At 48.9% G+C, this 15,688-nt stretch overlaps 1 protein-coding gene across 1 annotated transcript in view; it reads right to left on the bottom strand.

Moving 5' to 3' along the window:
- SPECC1 (sperm antigen with calponin homology and coiled-coil domains 1) overlaps positions 1–15,688 on the bottom strand; it is a 206,620-nt gene that overhangs the window by 67,042 nt on the left and 123,890 nt on the right. The window contains exons 5-7 of the mRNA XM_089900267.1: positions 12,684–12,891; positions 9,697–9,770; positions 9,167–9,345 (exon numbers count right to left, since the gene is read on the bottom strand). Of these exons, the coding sequence (XP_089756393.1) occupies positions 9,167–9,345; positions 9,697–9,770; positions 12,684–12,891 (461 nt within the window). The remainder of the gene's footprint in view (positions 1–9,166; positions 9,346–9,696; positions 9,771–12,683; positions 12,892–15,688) is intronic.

Genomic DNA, 15,688 nt, shown 5'->3' with positions numbered 1-15,688 from the left:
CTATGTCTGTACTTACCCCTTACGTATTAAATGTTGTCTAATGCCTCTAATGCACGGCTTCTCTTGTTTCGTTACAGAACAGAATCTTCAAACAGTGTCAGTTTTCTACGGCTCTTAGGTCATCACACAGGGCACAGCTCGGCATTGCTGTTGGTTTTGATCCAAGGACATGCGAGTTATTGCTTGCAATTAGTTTCAAGGTATTCAAGGGTTAACTACGTTTGGGAAACGTCGCATTGCACCACTGCTGCCTCCACCACCGGGAGACTAGTTTTTGTAAAGAAGACGGGGCACATCAATCTCGCACTCAGGACAGCTCTTTCCTGAACAAATGAATGGAGCCCACCCAGGCCCTTCCTGGGGCCGCACAGACCGACGGCCCGTGACTCCCCTCCACCCACTGGCTTCCGGACCAAAGCCCAGCTGCCTGATGCTCTCTTCCTCTTCTGTCCTCCGTGCCTTTGCTCGTTCTGTATCCTGACGTGGAAGGAAACCTTCCCAAAGTGTTTCTTCTCATTATGTACAACACAAACCTAAACGAAGTCTGCAGGTCCACAGTGAGACAGAAATCAGTTAAACATTCTGTCTCAGGTGTCAGGGTCCTCGGAATCTCAGTGTAAGTATGTCTATGACAATAAAAACAAACAATGTAAGACAGCATTTTGAACACAAGCCTCTTACCCTCCAAATCCCAACAGCAAGAAACACAGGAATACATCGTAAAAATCCTGCATCGGCACCAGAAACTACAGAAAGATAGCATGTCCGTGCCTCAGACTTTGAAGAATTTCTGCGACGCAGAGAATAAGTGGGGGAAAGTAACAAGAAAATTACTACCGGTTTACCCCGATTCCCTTGCAAAGACACTGAAGATGTGGGAAACCCCACTGAGGCCCCGGGTCCGGGAGGGCGGCCAGGGCTGGAAGCAACACCTGGGGGACAGGCAGAGCACCCCTCCTGCAAAGGATCAGTGACACAAAGGAAGACATGCCTGTCCAAGGAGGCCAGGGTGGTTGATTCCCGGCACAAAGGACAGTAGTAAAAAGGGGCAGACTGGGAAAGGCCACAGGACACGCCTAAAATGGACAACGGCCAAGCAAAACAGACCCCCAAAACCAGCTCCTCCATGCCACCTCCACCAAACAGAGAAGAAACCGGACACGCGTGAAGTTCCCCCACTGGCACCTCTTCCTCTGCACTCCTCCTCGCCCTGTCTGTGTCTGCGACGTGCCACAGAAATTTACGTTAATGAGGCTTCCTTCAAGTTTAAGATAAGATTTCTAGAGCAGTCAGGCAGAGTGAGCACAGATCGAGGCAGAATCCAGACACTGATCCTGGGCGAGTGACGGGCCCTGATACACTTTTATCCACTGAAGCAAGAATAAGTGATGGGAAAAAACAGGCCCTGATCTATGAATAGATCTCACAGCATAAACTGAAAAGAATCACCGCACTTAAAGGAGAACAGACATTTGTAAATACGGAACAGGAAACAGATTTAGACACTTAAAAGCATCTGCCTTCAGAATACAATAAAATTCAAGAAAGTATATGAAAGATGACACTTTAAGATGAAAGGCCGAGTGTAAAAAATTATATTAGCAATATAATAATCCCATGAAGACAGTTTAAAGCAGAATCAGCTCCAGAGAGAAAAGAACAAGGGCATACTGGGAAAGTCTCTCTGAAAACGGATGAAATGAACGATGTCAAGGTGGGATTTCAGTTCTGCGGGCAAAGGATGGTGTGGTAATAAAATAAACAGTGCTGGCGTGAATGGCTGTCCATCTGGAAGAAGAAGACCCACTCCTCACATCAGACTAAATAAAGAAAGCAGACCAAATGTCCGGGACAGTATGTGTGTAAAACAGATGAAGAATACTGATCACCATCCAGGACGCTACTCAAGGGGGAGAAGGACGAATATTTTTCTTTAACACCTCCATTTTATTACCGGTTCACCTAAATACTACTTCATAATTAAGAAGAAATCCAATACAGTAAATCACCAAACAATCTACTATTTGTTTTTAAATTTCAAAGACAGTTCTAGACTTCAAATACCATGTCCTGTACTTTCCAATACTCCAGAATCTTTAATTAAAAATTCATTTATGCAAAATTATTATATTTGCTCCTTGCCCTCTTGTTTCCAATAATGAAATCATTTTTAAAAAAATAACATTTGTACTTAAAAATCAACCTCCTATCTACAACTTGCATTGAAAATACCATTTGCTTCTGCCTCAATTCCAGTCATCTGACATGGCTTTAAAGTTCTGAAACTACACACCCTGGAAAATTGAGAACAAAGTGACCGGAAGGCCCTGCAGAAACGTGGCCAGTGAATAAAAATCAGGCAAAAGACTCTTCGAAATAACGACATGTTTATTTAGCACTTCATAAACGCTTACATATAAAAATACTCGACAGTCCCCAGAGAAAGATCAAAATATGTGGGGCAGAGGCAGCTGTGCATTGGAAGCTGAGATTGCCTTTTTCTTGTTTGTATTTGAAAACACCCGGCAAATGAGTTTTATATCATCCTAAAGATTCTCAGTCCGAGGTAAAGATCTCCCAGTATATAAATTCCTGTCCCACTAGGATAACTCCAGCGAGTGTCAGAACTATTTTTACAGAGAGGACGTCGACCTCTCCTCTTTCTGTCACCAAGTCGAATTTTTCTAGTGACTCTGTGCTCTCGTTTGACACTCACAATGTTCTCCTGAGTTAAAGGGCTTTCCTGTTCCTAATTTCCGTGGATCCCATCTTGTCTCACCTTCCTGATGACGTAGCTAATGGTCTAGAAGTTCTTCACAAGAGAGCTGCAATGCGTTCTGCCTGATGGAGGTTGCTGAATTGGACCCAGATCTTAACAAACGTACGTACTTCCAAGAGTTTCAAGTCACACTTTGAATCTTGGATCCCTCTGAGTTATATGCTTCCGGATTGAAAAAGTCTTTAGATTTCCAGGGTGAGTTTTATTCACGAGGCTTTTGTCGTTGTTCGTTAGTTCTCAGTTCAATTCCAATTAGCATCGTCCCCACAGAAGCTTATCTGATTCAACTACATCCTTTATGATCAAGCAAACATCGATGCATACTGAACCCCAAAGAGATTTTGGAAATCAGCCCAAAACATGGTGGTGGCTTGTTTCAGACAAGCTTAAGGAAGTCAGACCCCAGCTTGAAAAGGTGGAATCAAGACTGGACACAGAGGAAGCAGAACTTTCTAACTTCTTCAGAATGAGACGTCATGCAGATGGTTTCCTGTTTCACCTAAAACAGTGTTAATTCCAAGCTTATCAGACACTGTATTCAAAAGGAAACATAAAAGTAAACTCCAAAAAAGTAAAGCACAGCCTGGGCTGTGTTCACTCTGCACGTGCAACGCCACGGCCCTCGCTCAGCACTCTGGCTGCATCTCAAAAATTTTTTCACGACAGACTTTGTTTTGCAGAACAACTTTATTTCGTGCTCCAAACAAAAGACTGCTGAATCTTCTGTGAAGAATAAAGAAAAAAAAAAGAGGGAAGGATCATCTTTGTGCAGAGTTGACTCCAAAATGCAAAAAGAAAACAAAAAAAAAAAGGTAAAGAGACTTGATGACAATGACTGGGCAACAGTGGCTGTTCTAAGGAGACCGTTTGGTTCTTTATCAAAAGGTTATTTCTCCTCTACACATTCCCCCTTTCACAAAGAAATGGCTGTGGTTTTCCCATCATGGCAAGGGCTGGGCGGCCTCTCTTCCACCACCTGCTCTGCTATAGCTGACAGAGACCATGGAGCTGGAAAATAGAAACGGGAGGCAAAGGCTGGTAAAGGTGTTACTTAACGCAACACGGCCTTAGTCTACACACACAAGGACTAACAGCTGGCGCTGTCCACAGGGAGAAGCTCAGAGCAGCACGTCTGAATTTCGACTGTCCCCATCTCTTTTGGAAGTCAAAGGTCTTCAGACAGAGAAAATGCTAAAACTTCAAAACGCCGGGCTCCTCCCACTAGACCGTCACCAACAGTCTAGTGTCGGCAGAGATGTCCAAGACCAACCAAATCAGGCCCCTGTAATTGACAGAATGGCTCGTGCTTCCCTCTACTGTCCTACAGTTAAGGCCAAAAAAAAAAAAAATTTCTTTTACTATTTCAGTATACACATTCTAAAGGCTTCCGGGAAGCTCACGCCCACTTTTCAAAGCAAATCTGTAAAGACAGGGGCCTGGGAGCAGAGAAGCAGATGTAGCTCTTTAGAATCAGAGGCTACAGCTCTAAGGCCACAGATGCAAACTGAAGCTATGAAAAAATAAGTCATGTGAGAGTGAAAGGATTATGCTTGTTGGGATACCCGAGGACCGGTTTCTACTTCGAGGGGCAAATAAAATGCCAGAGGCCCCCAACAGTTGGAGCTTCGCATGTGAGGTTCGCTCGGAAACTGCTCAGGAATCCCCACGAGAACTGGCCCCCTCGCTGGAGGGCCGGAGATGCTGTATCAAAGCATCCGCGGGGAGAGAGCTGGACAAGTCATCTCAGTGACCCAAGAAGCTATGCCTCCAACTTCCTACTTTCCCTTTCCAGTGACAGCTCCAGACACCCAGCGAGCGGCTGTGACACATTACAGCTGTAAGAACAACACACAGGGCTCACAGGCACACAACTGACGTCAGGGCAGAATGCACGTGTGCACACACAGAGTTAAAAGCCAATTCCAGAGAGTCTGGCAGTGACCGGCCGCCATGCTGCTCAGTTCAGAGGTGACAACAATAGAACCAGTGGTACAAGCTAAACACACTGGGAACCTTCGACGTTCTATTTCAGAAACTGATACAATTATTTAGGCACAGACATTCAGTGTGTTTAACTCTTTAAGAGGCTGCTTATTGGTGTCATATGATACATACAGCAAAAATCGAATGTCACCCTAAAAACAATGGTCCATAGTGTGTCAGAGTAACAGGAGGCACACAAAGGTCTCTCCCTGCTACTGTATGAGAGGCCCATGTCATGTACATATCACCGACAGTGTCTTCTATTAGAAAGGCTGCATGTGGCCCAGCAAGGCATTAAGTCGAGCTGCACGTGTGTTCTCTGAAGCCCAAGGACTCAACTTTTCAGGAAAAAGTTTTGATGTTTTAACTTTGGTGAAAGTTTTAATTTCCTTGTATTTCTCTTAATGGTTCAAAACAAGACGCAGCCAGAGTTGAAAAAGTTATTCATTATCCTTCCATCCAATAATTTCTGTGTCTGGCAAAACAGGTCATTTTCAGGTCCACAAAAACTACACGGGTTTGTTCAAATTTCTGGAAGAGAAAGAGGAGGTCTATGGCCCAGCTACAATACGGAGATGCCACCGTGTAAGGGAGACCCAAGGCTTGAGCTGGGAATGTGGTACTGGGGGCACATGTGTCCCTGACTCCCCCATCAGAGAAAAGCTCCCTGACCAACCAGTCTCAGAACAGAGCTTAGGGGGGGGTCTTAAAATCCGACCTACTCTTACCTTCTCATTTTTTTTTTTAAATAAATTTATTTATTTATTTTTTGGCTGCTTTGGGTCTTCGTTGCTGTGTGCGGGCTTCCTCTAGTTGCGGCGAGTGGGGGCTACTCTTCGTTGTGGTGTGCGGGCTTCTCACTGCGGTGGCTTCTCTTGTTGCGGAGCACGGGCTCTACGCGTGTGGGCTTCAGTAGTTGTGGCACATGGGCTCAGTAGTTGTGGCTCGCGGGCTCTAGAACACAGGCTCAGTAGTTGTGGCGCATGGGCTTAGTTGCTCCGTGGCCTGTGGGATCTTCCCATACCAGGGCTCAAACCCATGTCCCCTGCATTGGCAGGCGGATTCTTAACCACTGCGCCACCAGGGAAGCCCTTACCTTCTCATTTAAGAGAGAAAGGAGCTCGGTCTGGGAAGAAAACCTTGCCAGTTGGTGGCAAAGATGAGACCAGAGCCTCATTTTCCCATGTATCTTAACATCAGTTATTCTGACTCCAAAATAAAAATACCTCTGAAAACATCACAGGATTGAAGATGGCTAATGAGCTAAGCTTTAGAATCATCTAAAACCACTACGCTAAGTAACGTTCCACTTTAACTATTAAGTTCTTGGTAATAAACGCTAACTTGCCTTCACACCCAGGCACCCCACCGGCCTGCCTACTGGCCTATGATCCCTCGAACGCCAGTTGATGAGAATGTGAATCAGTCCATCCAGGGTCACAATCAAGTCGCTTTTCTGATGCTCTTACTTTCTCTTGATTGTACTTGGAGGACCCCATCAGAGAATTTTCTGCAAGTTCTTTGGCTGTGGCTGAACCAAGAAGGACTTCTGAGTTCTTGTCAGAAGACTGTCAAAGTCAACAACCCAGGCAGCCAAGATGGAAACCCTCTGCGGCTCTGGGACCTCGGAGGGTGTCAGCTGGCTGCAAGTCTGGCTCACGTGGTAGGTTCAGGAAGAGGTTAAGCCATCTGCGAGTAACTTTCCAACAGCCAATGCTTTAGAAGGGGCAGCTAGCCAGGGCAGCACAAAATCAGACAAGAAACCACTCTGGCAATCATCTGAAGGGCAGTGACAGCCAAGAAACCCACGGACGCCTGCAGGGTTTCAGCAGCACGCCATGTTCTGAACTGCTGTCAGTTCTCGAATTTTGAAACATTTTGTGATAAGGGCTTAAACTGCTCGAATTAGGAGGTAGGTTTGCAAATCACTGGAAAATCAAAAGAGAAACATACTGTGTTTGAAAAAAAAAGTGACCCTAAGTTTGAAAATGTTGGATGTAGCACATGGGGCCCTAAACTGTCAAGACGCACGCAGATTTCCTATGGTATCAGGGTTCGAGTTGTATAATCTGACCTGTATCTTGGAACCTAAGTAAGAAATGCAGCATCCCATACAATAACTTATTTAGGGCCACCTCTTAAACTCAAGGCTTGTCTTTTATCATTTATCTGTAAATTCACGTATATATGAAGCAATGCAGGTTATGATGTGGTTCCTCTTCCAAAGACACACAATAGAAAAGCAAGACACATGGACAAATATACAAAAGCAGACACCAAAGCAAACCAGAATGACCTCACAATCATTTCAATAGGGAACACTATGAAATCTAGTTTTCCTATTCTGCTTCTCCCTTAAAATTCACGTGCTTTTGGTGGCCAGAGGGTATAGGTGTGACTATAAAACTATGATCTTGATTTTTATAAACAAAGGGCCACCAGATTGATTGAAGCAAGTTTGGTAAGAGAATCAAAAGAGAATTCTGAGCAGAAATCTACTCTTTCCACTGCTGTGAAGTTCATGATACTGTATCAGACCCAGAGGCTCAGAATCCAGCCCCTGTCAACCCTGGAAAACAGGTAAAAAGGGCAAACTGTACAAATCTGCACCCAGAATGTAATAAATCTGATTTTTAAATTCTACTACATCTTATGTTGAGAGAAATCCAAAAATTCAAAATAACTTCTAATAACCAAGAATCTCAACGTCAAGGACATCTATTCCTGATGGGGAAAGAGACAGCACTGCATTAGCTGAAGTCTAAAATACTGTAGATAGTCTTGTTTGTAAACCATTTAAATTTTAAGCAATAACCAACTCTGGGCTCACTTTCGGAACAGCTTATTCTGAAAGCTCGCTGTTAAGAAGGGCCTGCTTGGGAAATGGACTGTAACGATCCCCTCGAGAGCATAAGGGAATCACGTATCAGCCGGACATATGTTCTCCACGCTTACCCTTTCTAATAAAGTGGCTTATTTCAAGGTCTTCTGCAGGGAGCCCACGGGGGCTGCTAATACAGAAGCAGGTCCTGGGCCAGGACGGTGAGGCCTCCACCTGGCAGCCACGCCCCAGGAAGCAGTCAGTTTCTCCCACTGGGTGAGGGTGACCGACACGAGTTGCCCGGACCAACAATGAGATGTAAGGGCATCCTCTCCTCCAAACCCGGAGGGGACTTGGCTAAAACTTTGTCCCCTCGAGTGACGAGCTTTCTCACCACCGGGAATGGTGGTGATGGTGTTGGGCGGAATATTTCTACCATGGAGCTAGTTATGCCCTGGCCGTGGGGTTCGTTATACCCTGGCCGTGGAGTTAGTTATTCCCTGGCTGTGGGGTTAGTTATTCCCTGGCTGGGGGTTAGTTATTCCCTGGCTGGGGGTTAGTTATTCCCTGGCCGTGGGGTTAGTTATTCCCTGACCGTGGGGTTAGTTATTCCCTGGCCGTGGGGTTAGTTATTCCCTGGCCGTGGGCTAGTTATTCCCTGGCCGTGGGTTCGTTATTCCCTGGCCGTGGGGTTAGTTATTCCCTGGCCGTGGGGCTAGTTATTCCCTGGCCGTGGGTTAGTTATTCCCTGGCGTGGGTTAGTTATTCTCTGGCCGGGGTTAGTTATTCCCTGGCCATGGGGTTAGTTATTCCCTGGCGTGGGGTTAGTTATTCCCTGGCTGGGGGTTAGTTATTCTCTGGCCTGGGTTAGTTATTCCTTAGCCGTGGGGTTAGCTATTCCCTGGCCGTGGGCTAGTTATTCCCTGGCCGTGGGCTAGTTATTCCCTGGCCATGGGTTAGTTATTCCCTGGACGTGGGTTAGTTATTCCCTGGCAGTGGGGTTAGTTATTCCCTGGCCGTGGGTTAGTTATTCCCTGGCCGTGGGCTAGTTATTCCCTGGCCGGGGGTTAGTTATTCCCTAGTCCCTAGCCGTGGGTTAGTTATTCCCTGGCCGTGGGTTAGTTATTCCCTGGCCGTGGGTTAGTTATTCCCTGGCCATGGGGTTAGTTATTCCCTGGCCGTGGGGTTAGTAATTCCCTGGCGTGGGGTTAGTTATTCCCTGGCTGGGGGTTAGTTATTCTCTGGCCGTGGGGTTAGCTATTCCCTGGCCATGGGCTAGTTATTCCCTGGACGTGGGTTAGTTATTCCCTGGCCGTGGGGTTAGTTATTCCCTGGCGTGGGGTTAGTTATTCCCTGGCCGTGGGGTTAGTTATTCCCTGGCGTGGGGTTAGTTATTCCCTGGCCGTGGGGTTAGTTATACCCTGGCCATGGGGTTAGTTATTCCCTGGACGGGGATAGGGGCAGAGGGACCTGGAGGGAGGGGAGGGCTCAGGACAGACACCCAGCATCACGTGCGTGGATGCTGTCAGCCCTGGCCAGGAGGGCAGGTGGGCCCGGCCCAGGGTGCATGCGGCATGACCCACCTGCCGCGGGCCCGCGCGTCCCCCAGGGCCTTCTGCAGCCGGGCATTCTTCTCCTCCTCCTCCAGCAGCCTCCGCTTGACAGCACGCAGCTCCTGCTGGGCCTCGCACTTGATGTCGTTGGCCACCACCACCGCTGTCTGCAGGTCAGCCTGGAAGCGCCGCCACTCCTCCGTCTCGTCCTAGAAGAGCCGAAGTCCGCGCCCACGTCAGACCGGCCCCCAGGCAGGGGCTGCGGGGCCCCGGGTGGGTCCCCAAGCAAGGCTGGCTGTAGCAGCCTCGCCGCCGGGAAAAGGCGCAGGCGGGGCTGCAGCCTCGGGTGTCGGAGTGCCCGTCCTGAAATCAAGGCCGCCTGAACTTCCCTCCCGGCCACACCGTTCGTGGTTCCAGGGCCCGGGCCCCGCAAACCTGCTATACACAGCGGGCCAGGGAGTCGTCAGGGTACCTCTCAACGGTGTCCAAACCTATGTTCACGGGGACCCCTCCAGTAAAATGATGGAGAGCGTCCCACCCCTGCCGTGACTGCGCCTCACCTTTATCTGCTTCGTCAGAGTCTTCAGCTGCCTCTCCAGGTCCGACTTCTGTTCCTCCAGTTTCATCACATTGCCTGGAAACGAATAGGCAGACGGAGTTGGAAAAGTCTCGAGACCCTGGGGAGAAGCTAAGCTCGGAAGCAGAGCAGACCCAGATCCTCCAACAGGCTTTGAAGCCCACCCCTTCTGCCTGCCGGGGCCCCATCTCAGCGTCCTGAGCACGGGAGCCAGAGGCGGGGGCTCCTCCAAGAGAGAGTGGGATGATTCGGGAAAGCGGCGGTGTGAGGTTAGGGCACAGCCTCACAGAGCTCCGGGAAGAGGGCAAACAGCGGCTCACACTCACACACTTACTCTCGGCCTCCCTGGAAGCGCAGGCGGCATCCTGAACGTCCTTCAGCACCGTGAGGTGGAGGAAGGGCTTTTGCGTAACAGCGGATATGGCTGGTTATTACCTTCGTGACTTTTAGGTCAGTTTCTACAGCCATGGGACTTAACTGCAGTTAAAACTCTGAATCACTTGGGAAGCTTTCCAAAAGAGCAGATGTTCAAGCCCCAGACTCTGCACAGACTCAGAATCTCCCAGGGTGACAAGGGTCTGGCGGGTGTACGTTAACAGCTCCACTGGGGACTGGACCTCCTTTCCTTAGTAAAGAACATCTTACTTGGAGGGTGTTATGCTCAGTGAAATAAGTCAGAATGAGAAAGACAAATACTCTATGATCTCACTTATACGTGGAATCTAAAGAATACAACAAACCAGGGCTTCCCTGGTGGCGCAGTGGTTGAGAGTCCGTCTGCCGATGCAGGGGACACGGGTTTGTGCCCCGGTCCGGGAAGATCCCACATGCCACGGAGCGGCTGGGCCCGTGAGCCATGGCTGCTGAGCCTGTGCTCCGCAACGGGAGAGGCCACAAGAGTGAGAGGCCCGTGTACCGCAAAAAAAAAAAAAAAAAAGAATACAACAAACCAGTAAATACAACAAAAAAGAAGCAGGTTCCACTTACTTTCCAGCAGACATAGAGAACAAACTAGTGGTTACCAGTGGGGAGAGGAAAGCGGGGGCAATATAGGGGCTGGGGATTAAGAGGTACAAACTATTAGGTATAAAATAAGCTACAAGGATATATTTTACAACACGGGAAATATAGCCAATATTTTATAATAACTATAAATGGAGTAACACTCCAAAAATTCTGAATCACTATCTTATACACCCGTAACTTATACAATATTCTACATCAACTCTACTTCAATAAAAAAATAAAATAAAATTGAATTAGAAACTTAAAAAAAAATCGTCAGTCCCTCTCTGTCTCTAGTTCTCTCCACGTTGCTGTCAAGAGTCGTTCAGTTTAAATCTGATCGCATCCGTTACACGTAGTGTCAGTTCTCCAGTGGGTCCTCACGGTCCCTCCAAAGCTGTCCTTGTCTATTAAGGATACAAACCGGAATTACCAGAAAAGCTTCAAAAAACCCACACATGGTCAGGTTCTACCCAGCAGTTCAGGTTCACACGTGGGGCCTGAGGATTTGTGTTTGGGGTCAACGGTGCAGAAAAGGACAGCGCTCCGTAACTTCTTTTTATCTTTCTGTCCATTCCTCTTAAGGGTCTTAAGGGGGAGGACCGGTTCATCTCGAGATGTATTTTCGTGTCCCCGCGTCTCCTGGTGAAAAGACACCTATCAACACCCTAACGTCCCCAACAGACGTTTACGGCTTCTCAAAAGATGCAGGTCTGTCACTGTTCTTTTCGGTCTTGGACACATTATGACATAACCAGAGGGAGTGGGCCTGACATGTGCTCCGGATAGTAATTACATGCTGCTTTCCTGGTGTGTCTGTGCTGACTTTTTAGGATTTGGGGACAGTATGACCAAATTCTCGACAACAATAAATCACTGAAGCAAAAACAAACAAAATACAAACGAAACAGGTCTCCTCCTGTTTGGCCCTATACTTGTGCGGTCCGGCGTCAGGTGTTCTGCTGTACTCTCAGGTGTGACAGTGATGCTGAGTGTCCTGTCGTCACCCCACATTGCACACGAAGTAGCTGTGACGCGGACCACCGGAGCGAGGTGTAGACTATGCGGCCAGGTGCCACGGTCGAGGCAGGTACGTACAGTCGCCAGGCGCACGGGATCAGCTCCCGCGGCAAAGGCGGGTCACGTTCCCGTGGGCCTCTGGTCCCGACGTTTTGCACATCGGGAGCCTCAAGCTTTCCGCTGCTCTGCACGGGCGCCGGAGGCAGTGGGAGCGCTGTGAGTACTGGTTTTGGGGGTTACAAGTCAGTCTGGGCGAGCAGGTGAATTCGAAAATAAGGGTTCCTCAAACAATCAGGATGGGCTGTACCCGTTGGGGGACTTTTCAGGCAACCAGCCGTGCTATTGCCAGTAAGGCCGGTGCCACTAAAAGCTCTGCACGCTAATTCTTTTGTTACGAAGGGAAAACACATTAGATGCGATCATTTGATAAGGCTTATTTGGACAAGGCAGGCAATGTTTAACTAATCTCTGACAAACATCCCTCCCTATTCAAAACAAGCAACCGGCTCACAGGTAAGGCATATACTGGTGCCTCTTGAGTAAGAAGTGGGTAACATCTGTAAGTCATTTGATACCAACCACCCATGGGGCCCATGCTGGAATTGTTTTCTCCTGAGGCCAAGAGCACATGCCGTCCGAATCGGTCCCACCCCCTGTCCCCTACCCTTCTATCCCTCAGAGCCCAATGGCAACACCTGTTGGCACCTGCCGTGTGGTCAGCAGTGGCTCACACGCGGTGCTCCTAACTCCACACACTGTCCACCCACGATCCACAGTCTTTCTTCTGTATCACCTGCTTTGCAGCTCAGTCGAGGAGACTGCCGATTCTGTCTCTTTTAACTGCCGTTCTTCCCGGGAGGCCACAGCACACGCAAGAGGAAGACCTCTCACCAGCATGCTCCCCTCCCTCCTGACCCACGCGGCCCGGGGCTTGGTTCCACTTACTCTCCAGCTCACTGATGAGCTGCTTGTTGTGTAACTTGACGGCTCGATGCTGCTCCACCTGGTCCTCCAGCTCGAAGATGGTCTCCTTCATGTCTTTAATCTCCGCGTCACTCTCCGACGCTTTCTCCTGCAGCTTCAGGCTGGTTCTGCTCAGCTGTTCTGCCTGACGATCGCATATCTCCTTCAAGTAAGAATAATCCTTTTCCACCTGGAAGAGAAGGAAGGTTCCCTGCTCACCTGGACAGGAAAAAGCTGCCCGCACGTCAGCGTCAGGCCCATCGATGCAACGGCAAAGGAAGCTCTGGGCACGTGTGTGTCCGGCACCGTCTCTGTATCCTGAGCCTCGGAAACGGCCAAGGCAACAGATGTGCAGAGGAACGTGGTGGCTGTTAAGTGGCCAAACGGGGGGATTCCGGGCCCCTTCCTACAGCCTACAGAAAGCTGCAGTGCTTATTAAATACCCTTCCTGCCCCTTCCGCGGTGCTGCCCAGCCGCCTCGCGTCCGCTATGCTGCCGCGCCCCCTGCTGGGGCCCCAGGAGGCTGACACCCCCCCCACACACACACCCCAAACTTCTGTAGCTAAGGTGTTTCTTTAGAGGAACATCCATGTGACAGCAATGCCAGAAATGTGCACACGCCAGACAGGGAGAAGCGCACAACACGCCCATTTCACCTGTTCAAGTTTAATCAGTGAACGTTCTCAACACACAGAAAAGCACCAAAGGTGACGGTAACCAGGCACCAAAACAGATGAACCCATGGTTAAATGTTGCCACGTCTGCGAAATCTTTAATGTTTGTTAAAGCCTCAACCTTCCTTCCCACACCAGAGAGTGTCCAAAAATTGGCATGTGGTTTTTCCTCGAATGGTTTTTCAGGTTTACTGTATGTGGACGTGCCCAAGATAATACACAGTATTGCTCTGGATGTCTTTAAAGTTTTACACAAATGATATTACACTGTATGAAGCTTCTGCAGGGCACTGTATTTACACTGCGTTGTGTCCTACGGTAAGATGCTCCTGTCCGGTATTATACTCCGTCCTGTTATATGCTATGCTGACTACACTTCTGTAACTTGTTTTCAACTAGGTTTCTGAGATGTATTCATGATGATACACATTGCTCTGGTCAGTACTCTTTTTTTTTTTTTTTTTAAGGAAAGCTTTATTCTTTTTTTTTTTTTTTTTGGCCGTGCCACAAGGCTTGTGGGATCTTAGTTCCCCAACCAGGGATTGAACCCGGGCCCCTCAGCCATGAAAGCGCCAAGTGCTAACCACTGGACCGCCAGGGGATTCCCTAAGTCACTACTTTAGAGGCTGCGTTGTGTTCTATTGTCTGAATGTACTAATTATTTTATTATTATGAACTATACCCTGTTTCTGTAGTTCTCTGTTATTAAATAACTATACATTTGGTAGGTAACATAAGCTTGATACCTAACACATTTCTTACTAGATTTGGGAGACGGGGGTCTCCATATATGATACAGTTTTTTTCCAATTGCATTTAATGTACAAAACGCGTGGGCCGTAAGCTCTGTGGGGACAGAGCCCATCTGCAGTCTTCCCCAGTGTATCTATCCCTGGTGCCAACACCGCCAGACCCATAGGAGGCATCTAATGAGTAGTTGATGAATGAATAAACAAACACTGGAGGGCAGTATTGCACTGGTTTTCAACTGGGAGGTTGTGACAAAGGATAACTAAGGAAGGAAGGGAAGAAGGGAGGAGCAGAGAGACAGAGAGAGAGAGATAGAGAGGGAGAGACAGAGAGAGAGAGAGAGAGAGAGAGAGAGAGAGAGAGAGAGGGAGAGAGAGGGAGGGAGGGAGAGAGAGAGAGATAGAGCGAGCGCCGGTTTGGGCAAGGTAAGGGAGAGAGTGATGGTGAGAAAGGGTGGCTCTGGAGGGCCATGCCCATCGTTGCAGCGGGGTCAGGAGGAGCCTGAAGGCTGCTGTGTGACATCCAAGGGGCGGAGGCTGCAGGCCCAGAGCCAGACTGCAGAGTTTAAATCCCAGTTCTGCCAGACCAAGACCAAGCCCTGTATCCTTCCAGCTCCCTGCCTCAGTTTCCTCATCTGAACAATTAAATGAAACAGTGCACTTCACGAGTTTATCACAGTGCCTGGCACGTGGTAGGCATGCGAAGGAAACTTATTTCTCTCTGTCTTCGTGTATGCACATTAAATGATAATACAGGTCCAAGAAAATTACAACACATGGAAAACACCAGAAGTCTTATGTTCTATGATAGCTACTTTAATAAACGGAAGGCAACTCCTAAGGAGAAAGAACCACTACATCTTGGCTACTAAAAGGCTGACGTCTGGCAGCCTTTAAAAAGCAGCCACAGGGCTTCCCTGGTGGCGCAGTGGTTGAGAGTCCACCTGCCAATGCAGGGGACACGGGTCCGTGCCCCGGTCCGGGAGGATCCCACATGCCGCGGAGCGGCTGGGCCCGTGAGCCATGGCCGCTGAGCCTGCGCGTCCGGAGCCTGTGCTCCGCAGCGGGAGAGGCCACAGCAGTGAGAGGCCCGCGTACCGCAAAAAAAAAAAAAAGCAGCCACGGAGGGCACCTGTGAGTCTTGCATCCCGAGTCAGACCTGGCTTTTCTTCTGCAGAGTGACCGGGCTCCACATCATGGAACCCTCAGGCTGAGGGCTGCTCCCCTGGGGTCTAGAAACACGCCCATTACTTGGCTGGGACTAAAACGGGAGGATGTGACCAGGCGAGGCAAGGCCGAGGGCCTGAGGAGGGTCTCTGCGTGCAGCAGAGGCTGCCGGCCTCTCAGCGGCTCTGGGCTCCCGTTACGTCCTCCACGTTGGGGTCATGAGCACAGGCACCAGTGTAAGCTCAGCGGCGGGGAGGGGCCCCCGTGACGTGTGCCGAGCACAGCTGAGGCCAGCCAACCCATACGCCAGTGAGTGCACTCTTCCAAATTACACACATCGCTCTTCCTTCTTGATTTTGGGATAATTCTCTCAAGTTTAGCCATGTATTCTGGAAAG

Source organism: Delphinapterus leucas, chromosome 19 (genome assembly GCF_059928025.1).
Source record: "Delphinapterus leucas isolate spDelLeu-1000000601 "Yukka" chromosome 19, BTC_Dleu_Yukka2, whole genome shotgun sequence".
Lineage (NCBI taxonomy): Eukaryota > Metazoa > Chordata > Mammalia > Artiodactyla > Monodontidae > Delphinapterus > Delphinapterus leucas.
This window is presented reverse-complemented; position numbering and strand designations above follow the sequence as displayed.